Source organism: Chrysochloris asiatica, unplaced genomic scaffold, assembly GCF_000296735.1.
Source record: "Chrysochloris asiatica unplaced genomic scaffold, ChrAsi1.0 scaffold00045, whole genome shotgun sequence".
NCBI classification, from domain to species: Eukaryota; Metazoa; Chordata; class Mammalia; order Afrosoricida; family Chrysochloridae; genus Chrysochloris; species Chrysochloris asiatica.
Window position 1 is genome coordinate 9,298,512 of NW_006408563.1, and position 10,466 is coordinate 9,308,977.

The 10,466-nt window shown below is 35.5% G+C and overlaps 1 protein-coding gene across 1 annotated transcript in view; it reads left to right on the forward strand.

Annotated features, from left to right (window-relative positions):
- Nucleotides 1–10,466, forward strand: part of LOC102835311 — a 205,963-nt gene that overhangs the window by 54,419 nt on the left and 141,078 nt on the right. The window contains exon 7 of the mRNA XM_006862032.1: nucleotides 4,990–5,112. Within this exon, the coding sequence (XP_006862094.1) occupies nucleotides 4,990–5,112 (123 nt within the window). The remainder of the gene's footprint in view (nucleotides 1–4,989; nucleotides 5,113–10,466) is intronic.

The window sequence follows — 10,466 nt, forward strand, 5'->3', positions numbered from 1 at the left end:
AGAAAAAGAGGAAGACCCCTAATGAGATGGATTGGCCAGGTGGCATCATTGATGGACTCAAGTATGGCAGCGGTAGTGAGGTTGGGCCAGGATCGGACATTGTTTTGTTCTGCTGTTCATGGGGTCGCTATGAGTCGGTTCAGACTTGATGGCACCTGACAACAACAACAACAAGGAAAGGGAGACCAAGAGTCAAAAGACAGCCAATCATCTTAACATTATTCCACTTTCTCACCCCTTCAAACCATGCCTCAATCCCTGTATCCCATAGCCCTGTTGTTCCAAAGTTGTTCATTGTTTACCTGTGTCCCACTTAGCCCATTAGAACTTGCCTAACTGTTCTCCCATCAGCCTTGTTCTTCCATTTCCCCTCCCCTTTCTTGTGTATTGTGCCCCCCTGCCCCACCAGCACCCAAGCTATCCTGTGTTTGTTCCTTACCTTGTGCTCTATCTTCCCTTCCCTCCACTCCTCTCATCCCATACATCCTGGTGATCAGCAAATATATATATAATTCCCCCCCACCTCCTTTTAGGGTGGGTTCTTTTTCTTAGTCTTTTACAGTAGTGGTCCTATGCAGAATTTCTTCTTTTGTGGCTGACTAATTTCACTCAACACAATGTCCTCAAGGTTCATCTGTGTTATGTGGTGGCTTGCAGCTTCCTTGTTGTTCTTCAAAGTAGCGTAGTATTACATTGTGTGTATGTACCATAGTTTGTTTATCCATTCTTCAGTTGATGGGCACTTAGGATGTCTCTATCTTTTTGCTATTGTAAATAGTGCTTCTAGGAATATTGGTGTGCATATATCTACTCGTGTTATGGCTAGTGTTTCTTGTGGGTAAATACCAAGTAGAGGAATTGCTGGATCATAACGTATTTCTATTTCCAACCTTCTGAGGAAGTGCCATATTGCTTTCCAGAGAGGTTGGACCATTTTGCAATTCCATCAACAATGTAGGAGGCTCCCAGTCTTTCCGCATCCTCACCAGCATTTATTTTCCTCTACTATATTGATCTTTGCTGTTATTGCTGGTGTGAGATGATATATCATTGTTGTTTTGATTTGCATCTCTCTAATGGCTAGTGATTGTGAACATCTCTTCAAATATTTGTTGGATGCCCTGATCTCCTCCTTAGGGAAGTGTCTGTTCATGTCCTGTGCCCATTTTTAATTTGGGTTATTTGTCTTTTTCTTGTAGAGGTGTTGTAGTTTCCTATATATTTTACAAATGAGTCCCTTGTCTGATGTGTCATTGCAAAAAAATTTTCCCATTCTGTGGTTTCACTTTTTACTCTTTTAGTGGTCGTTTGATGCACATAAGTTTTTAATTTTTAGTATGTCCCACTCATCTATTTTGTCTACTTTTGTTTGTGTAGTTTTCAAAATGTTTGGTAGTCTGTGTATTCCCTGTATTAGAGTCCTCACATTTGTTCCTATTTTTTTATTGATGACCTTCATAATTTTGGGGTTCACATTTAGGTCTTTAATCCATGCTGAGTTGGTTTTTGTATACGGTATGAGGTGAAAGTCTTGTTTCAATTTTGCGATATATGTACACAGCCAAAAAGAAGAAAGAACCAAAATTAACTTATTAACACAACATCTCCAACAATTAGAAACAGACCAACAGAGGGAACTAACAGTCACCAAAAGAAAAGAAATAATAAAGATAAGAGAGAAATAAATGAGATGGAAAACAGAAAAACTATAGAAAGAATCAACAGGACAAGAAGTTGGTTCTTTAAATGGATTAATGAAATTGACTAACCATTGGCAAACCTAACAAAAGAAAAGAGGGACAAGACACAAATAACTCACATTAGAAACCACATGGGTGATATCACAATGAAACCAAACGAAATCAAAAGAATAATAGAATACTAAGAAGAGCTGTACTCCAACAAATTTGAAAACTTAGAAGAGATGTATCTATTTTTAGGAAAACACAACCTACCTAACCTTACACACAGTGAAATAGAAAACCTGAACAGACCCATAACAAAAGAGAAGTCCAGGCTCAGATGACTTCACTGGTGAGTTCTACCAAACATTCGAGGAAGAGCTGCCACCAATTCTCAAATTATTCCAGAATATAGGAAAGGACAGAAAACTTCCTAACACTTTCTATGCAGCCAGCATAACTTTCATACCAAAACTAGGCAAGTACGTCACTAAGAAAGAAAATTAAAGACCAACACTGCTTTCGCCATGTCCCAAAGATTTTGTTATGTTGTGTTTTCATTCTCTTTTGTTTCTAGGAACTTTGTGAATTCACATTTATTTCTTCTTTTACCCAGTTGTTTTTCAGCAGGATGTTGTTCAGTTTCCATGTATTCGACTTTATTTCCTTGGTCTTTTTATTGTTGATTTCTAGTTTTATAGCATTGTGGTCTGAAAAGATGCTTTGTAGTATTTTGATGTTTATGAATTCATGGAGGCTTGCTTTGTGACCTAACACATGGTCAATTCTGGAGAATGTTCCATGGGCACTGGAGAAGACTGTATATTGTGCTGTTGTTGGGGGTTGAATGCTCTGTACACATCTATGAGGTCAAGTTGGTTGATTGTGCTGTTTAGTTCCTCTGTAATAAATAAATAAACTTTGTCAAGTTTATTTCTGTTTGCTCTGTTCCTTTTCGAAAGTGGCATATTAAAATCTCCCACTATAATTGTAGATTTATCTATTCCTTTCTTCAATTCTAGTAAGGTTTGTTTCATATATCTTGGTGCTTTTTCATTGGGAGCATAGATATTTATTATGGTTATGTCGTCTTGCTCAGTTGACCCTTTGACCTTGAGATAGTGTCCTTCTTTGTCTCTTATGCTGATTTTTGTCTTAAAGTTTACTTTATGAGAGATTAGTATTGCCACTCCTGCTTGTTTATTGCTGCAGGTAACTTGGCTTATTTTTTTCCACTCTTTAATTTTTAGTCTTGTATTTCATTATATTAGAAAGTTTTTTCACATCAAATCTTTAACAATTTTATATGTACCTTTTTTTTTTTTTTTTCGGTCCCTTCCTGTTTTTGAATTCCTATCACATAAGTTATGCCTCTTGATGGTGTCCCATACAAGAACAAACTGACAATATACATGAAGAAATTAGAAAGCATGTAAAAACAGCAAATAGAAATCTAGAAGATTAATACCAAGGTTTCAGAAATAGACACTTTATTGAAAGGACATAGAAGAAAATCGAATCAATAAAAGACAGAATTAGTGAGACTAAAAACAAATCTCTCAATATTAATCTACTAGAAGAAAAATCAGAAAAAATAATGAAAAAAAAGAAGCAAAATTATTGTTTTAGAGTATCCAGATCTGGACAGATAAGTGCTGTAAATGGAAATTTGAAATTTTCTTTAAAAAAAATTTTTATTATGAATTAATTGGAAGTTTACATAAAAGGAAGCAGACCATCATCGTTTTGCATTTACCAAATCATACATTTCATGTCATCTCAATTGTAACCCCTCAATTTAACATCAGTTATCTATTTGGGGGATTTCTTTGAGGCCTGTGATGAAAGTTGCAGCACTAAGGAAGCTTTGTGTTTGCTTCTAAGTCATCTGGAGGTGTCTTGGTTTTGAAGTGGGTTAAGTTTTGGGCTGCTAACTCAAAGGTCAGAAATTCAAACCCACAAACCATTCTGTGGAAGAGAGATTAGGCAATCACCTGAGGCCACTATCATTTGAGATCACTTCAAATGACATCCTATGCTTGAGGGTTTTCATACCATCTACCAGCCGCTCTGCGGGAGAAAGATGAGGCTTTCTACTCCCGTAAGGATTTACACCCTTGGAAACCCTGTACAGGGTCGCTATGGGTCGGCTCCGACTCGAAGGCACTTAACAACAACAACAACAACAGTGGTTGTGAAGATGTGCTGCAATTCCTTATGAACTGGTTTTTGTTAAACCTTCTAAGAGAGTTTCCCCCTCATTCTGCCTACCAATGCAAGCCTTCCTGCTCCCTTCTATGGATGAGTTGGGAGAAAGGTTTCTTCATTCACTGAGACAATGGCCTTTTGAGTTCTTCACTTTATGGAAGGAAGTTTAGGGACATGTGGTTGCCTTGTTTTTTCTCTGCCTTTCAAGACTTTGAAAACTCCAGTTCCGGGTCACCTGGGAAATGCCCACAGTACAAGTGCAACTTCAGGGTCTAATTCACTTCTCCAAATTTCTGCCAATACTTGGAGTTTTGCATGATTACTCCATAGCACATAACAACAACAACAACAACTCCTTGCTTGCCATGAACTCTTCTGTGCTTTTAAGAAGATATTTTACTCAGTATTTATAGTTTTCCACTGGCTAGATTGGTTTTAATGATCTATAAGCCAAATTTCTGGAAAACGGAGCCTGCATTCTTAACCCCTCTAATGGTACACAAGTTGACACTTACAATTAGTTTTTCTAATTTTTCAGGGAAACAGTCACAAACTTAACAATTGTGGGAAAAGATGCCATAGAAAGGTACCTAGAATCTTGGGGTGGAAGGCTTTTTTTTGTTTGTTTGTTTAAACTAATCAGCAACAGATTGTATGGGTTCTTAAAGCTCACAAAATAATGATATTGTGCTACTGAGCTTAAGGTTGAGAAAGTTTTGAGTTGAAGTAATGCTACATATTCTTTCAAAAGGTTATAAAAACAGAGACTGGCAAGAATATTAGATGCCTGACCTTTAGTGATGGAATTTTGGTAACGAGATGAGAGTGGACTTTTGTTAGAGTTAAAAAGATAATGTAAACAATGGGTATGCCATAAAAACTAAAACTGACATCAGATGGACAAACAAGATCCTGATTGTTGCTGGTTTTAAGATATATATGACTGTGAAATAAAAAATTTACAGGGCTACGGAGTTACATACAAAAACTGTTCATTAGGTATGCATACAATATAATTATGTATTTAATCAGACATTATATCTGAAATTCAGACTGCAAATTTAATGTGCTTTTTAAAAAAATGCATTTTAATATTGAGATTCCCCGACGTCAAGATGATGACCGGAATAATATTTACGTGGAACTAATGAAACATGAAGATTCAGAAAATTATCCTATTTTGTTAGGGAGTGTTCAGGTGCATCTTTATGAAGTAATTCAGGTATGTATAAAAACTATTTACTCATCTTAGTGTCCACATTTTCCAGTTGATGTTCACTGTAATTTATGTATACTTAATGGATTTATTTTACTTATTATTGCCTTCAAAATCATCTACTTAACAAACTCCATCTCTTGTTAAAGAAAACATTGGGCTTTAAAATCATGTTTTTGAAAGTTTCTTTTCCAGAAAGTTTATTTTCTAAAAGAAGCCATGTTTTATTATAAAATGTTTTCTGTACTCTTTTACGCCTGACCCTAACTGCATACTCTGTCTTCTGGGTGGCCGTTCAGATTTAAGCTCAGTCCTTTTCTCCTTAGCTAGGCTGCTTTACAATCTGCATGAGTTGTTTAGGGTGAGTCAAAGATTTGTGCAGAATTTAGACACAAATATTGCTAATACTCCTTCTTCTTTGTCTCCTTTCCAGGAGTTTCCCCTCACTTTCTAGTGACTATGGTTGCCCTGAACTCAGAGGAAGAGAACTATTTGATTAGTGAACAAATACAAGCAATTTGAAGGATTTTCAGGAATATTTGTTAAGACATAAATCAAGGCAGCTCTCAAAAACTAAGGGATTATATGAAAAAAAGCTTAGGAGACAGAGGGATATGTAGCCAATTTCAGGATAATTTGATTAGAAAAATAACTATAAAATCCTGAATAAAGAACAACCTATGAGTCCTTAGTGATCCTCAAAAAAAAAAAAAGAAGCATGAAAAGAAAAAGTTTTGTAAAACAGAAGTTTGTGTGCTTGTTTTTAACAGAAGAATATAAAAGGAATGATAAAATTACAAATTCACTGTTTTCAACTCTTTATAGTAAATGATGATTAATTCAGTCATTAATTAGCAATAGAACTAGAACCACTAAGTAATAGTTTATTGGGGAACAAGATATTTCCATGTTGCCACAGGAATTTTGGGATTAGGAATAAAGTTAAACAGTACTATGAGGATATGATAAAATAAAGAATGTGAAATTTACAACTTTGGAGTCTTTAAAACATTTAGGTTTTAAAAAACAAAGATAAGGAAAATTTTTCTAGAGTGTTGTTGTTGTTAAGTGCCGTTGAGTCGGTTCCGACCCTAGTGACCCTGTACAGGGTTTCTGAGGCTGTAAATCTTTATGGGAACAGAAAGCTTCATCTTTCACCCACAGAGTGGCTGGTAGTTTTGAACTGCTGACTTTAAGGTTCGCAGCCCGATTCATAACCACTATGCTACCAGAGCTCCATTTTCTAAATTAGAAGAGAGTAAAAATGATATTAGCAGCTTTTATTGAGATAATTGGGAAAATATGAGTATGTGCTGACATTACATAAAATTGTAGAATTATTATTAATTTCCTTAAATCTGGTACTGATACTGTAGTTATATAGGCTATACTTATTCTTACAATATGCAAAGTGAAGTCTTAATGTTTAGGCTAAGTGTCATGATGGCTGTAATTTATTTACAAATAATTTAGAAAACAGCACACAGACACACACACATATATGTATATGTATATACTATAATGTACACACAAAAATTAAGCAAATATGTAAAATGTTTAACAGTTTTACCAATTGTTAGATAAATGTTTAATGTACATGGATAATATATTGATATTTATTGTTTTAGTCTTTCAATTTGTATGTTTGAAAACTTTCATAATAAAAAGTTGGGGAAAGAGTAATGAATAAGAATTAACATCTTGGAGATTCTAAAAAATATTTTGGGAAAAGAACTATAGGATTGACTAACTATCCTTCTGTTGTTGTTGTTGTTAAGTGCCGTCGAGTCGGGTCCGACCCATAGCGACCCTGTACAGGGTTTCCGAGGGTGTAAATCCTTACGGGAGTAGAAAGCCTCATCTTTCTCCCGCGGAGCAGCTGGTAGTTTCGAACCGCCGACCTTAAGGTTCGCAGCCCGATTCGTAACCACTACGCTACCAGAGCTCCTTAACTATCCTTCTACTAGATGACAATTCAGTCAGAGAAATGTGATGTTATTCCATAGTCACATTTTGTTGACGGATGCCTGGATATTTGTACTAAAGTTGTATGTACAAATGTCTCAGTATTTATTTTATGGGATAATATTTTAAAACTGTGATAATTCAATTTAAAAACATATTCATATATTTTTAAATAAATTATAAAAAATTTCCTCACCATCCAACAATTCTAGTACAGCATTTCATTACTCAGAATTTGCTTGCAATTCCTTTTTAATAAGCATAGGAAATAATCGAAAAGCTCAACAGAGAAACACACAACATAAAGAATCAAATGAAAATTCTAGAACTGAAAATATATGATCTGAAAACAAAATGTCACTGGATGAAATTAACAGCAGAATTGAAATGTCAGAGGAAAAAGTATTTTTTTAATCTTACTTAAAAAAAAAAGACTATTTAAATAAAAAAGTGATAACCTTGTCTTTTGGGGTTTATAATATGTATGAGGGAGAACAGTAGTAGCTCTGTACAATAAGCCCTGGACTGAAAACCATAAAACGGGCGGTTGGAGCCCACCTGACGCTCCGCAGGAGAAAGATGCGGGCTTTTTGCTTCCACAAAGCTCTACAGATGGAAAACCGTGTCTGTACAGGGTGGCTGAGTTGGAACAAACAATAATATATATGGACATGCACATGAGAAGGTTAGCTTATAGGATAGAGAGAGAGTGGAGTTTAAAGGGCTTAGCGTTACATTTTCCTTGACGTTTACAATATGAACTCAATGCTGTTGATGTGCTGCTGCATGATCCTATCCCACTGCCACCTTACCGCTGACTCTCAAAAAAATGTAACAATGTTCCTCAACTTGGCATTTATGATTCCTTTGCTTTTTCCATAGTTTTGTTGTAGCAGAAATTAGCATGTTATTTAATTTTGCATGTTTTGAATTTTATAGAAATAATAACACCTTTTTTCTAAACATTGTTTCTAAACAAATAAGTTTAATTTCATTGACTAGAATGAGAGTGTGTTCTTTTACACTCCTATGCAATTCCATGTGGGAATATACAGCAGGTTTTGTTTTTTTTGTGTGTGTGTGCTATTATGACCATATGAGGTGAATTTTCTTTAATGTGTCTTCCCAAACATACCTACAAAAGAGTCTCTAGATTATGAAATTACTAGGTCATAAATAAAGTGATTAAATAATTTATTGAATCATCAGGGAAAATACTCAATACAAAAGAAATAACCAAAGGAGAAATTCACCTCAACCATATTCAATCATCCACCACTCATCTGTCAGTTTGTCATACTGTGGTTGTTTGCATGTTGCTGTGATTCTGGAAGCTATGAAACCTGTATTTTAAATAGCAACAGGATCTCCAATGGTGGGCATGTTTTAGCCAAATTTCCAGACTAAAACAGACTAGGAAGAAGGAGAGACAGATTACTTCCTAATACCTAGTCACTGGAAACAATAAATAGCAGTGGAACACTGTCAGTACCAGAATATTAACTACTGAAACATTATAATGAACACCAGAATATTGTCAGATATAGTACCAGAGAATGAGCTCCTCAAGTTGGAAGGCACTCAAAATACGACTGCGGAAAAGCTGCCTCCTCAGAGTAGAGTTGACTGTGATGATGCAAATGGAGTGAAGCTTTCGGAACCTTCATTTGCTGATGGGGCACAATTCAAAATGAGAACAAACAGCTGTAAACATAGATAAATGTATGAAATATTAGTCTAGGAAATTAGAAGTTGTCAAAAATGAAATGAAACGCATAAACATCAATATTCTAGGCATCAGTGAGCTGAAATGGACAGGAACTTGCCAATTTGAATCTGATAATCATATGGTTTACTGTATCATATGGTTCCCCCATATATCTTTACATGGGAATGACAATTGAAGAAGAATGGTGTTGTACTCATTATCAACAAGAACATTTCAAGATCTACTATCTTGAAGTACAACGTTGTCTGTGATAGGATAATATCCATACACCTACATTGAAGACCAATGAATACAACTATTATTCAAATTTACGTACCAACTGCTAAAGTCAGTGATGGTTAAATTGAATAATTCTACCAACTTCTTCTGTCTGAAATTGACCAAACATGTAATCAAGATGTATTGATAATTACTGGTGATTAGAATACAAAGGTTGGAAACAAGAAGGTAGGATCAGTATTTGGAAAATATGACCTTGATGTTAGAAAGGATGATAGAATTTTGCAAGACCAATGACTTCTTCATTGCAAATACTTTTTAAAAAACATAAACAGCAACTATACATGGACCTCATCAGATGGAATACACAGCAATTGAATTGACTACATCTGTAGAAAGAGACAGTAGAAAAGCTCCATATCAACAGCCAAAACAAGACCAGGGACAGACTGTGGAACAGACCATCAATTGCTCATATGCAAGTTCAGGTTGAAGCCTAAGAAAATTAAAACAAGTCCACGAGAGCCAAAATATGATCTTGAGCATATCCCACCTAAATTTAGAAATCATCTCATGAACAGATTTACTGCAATAGACACTAACAACGGAAGATCAGAAGTGTCATTTTGATGGGATGACATCAAGAATATCACATAGGAAGAAAACAAAAAGTTATTAAGAAGACAAGAAATAAGGAAAAGACCAAAATGAATGTCAGAAGAGACTCTGAAACTTGCTCTCCAGGGTAGAGAAGCTAAGACAAATGGAATAAATGAGTAGGTCAAAGAGCTGAATAGCAAATTTCAAAGGGAAGCTCAAGAAGACAAAGCAAATATTAAAATGAAACGTGCAAATACCTGGAGTGTCTTCATTAACCTTGGTTAAGTTGTGCACACTTTATTCATATTTGGTTTTGCCTTTCCCATCAACAAAAATAACAAGTATCAACAACAAGCTATGGTAGCGTAGTGGTTATGAATCAGGTTGTGAGCTGCAAGGTCAGTAGTTCAAAACTACCAGCTGTTCCACGGGAGAAAGATGAGGCTTTCTGCTCCTGTAAAGATTTACAGCCTCAGAAACCCTGTACAAGGTCACTATGAGTCAGAACTGACTCCACAGTACATAACCATCACCACCACCGTCTAGAAAGTGATACTTTTCCTCATCTTCCCATTCCTGGTAACTATAAAAAAATGTTGCTTTCCATATGTAGGGTTGACCATAATGACATGAATACAGTTAAGCTCGGGGGAGAAAAGCACATAGAACCTGTATTTGCTGATGGGCAACAACTTAAAATGAAGAGAAACAGCTGTAAACATCCATTGAAAATTGGAACATGGAATGTATGAAGTATGAATTTGGGAAAATTGGAAGTGGTCAAAAATGAAATGGAACGCATAAACATCGATATCTTAGGCATTAGTGAGTTAAAATGGACTGGTAT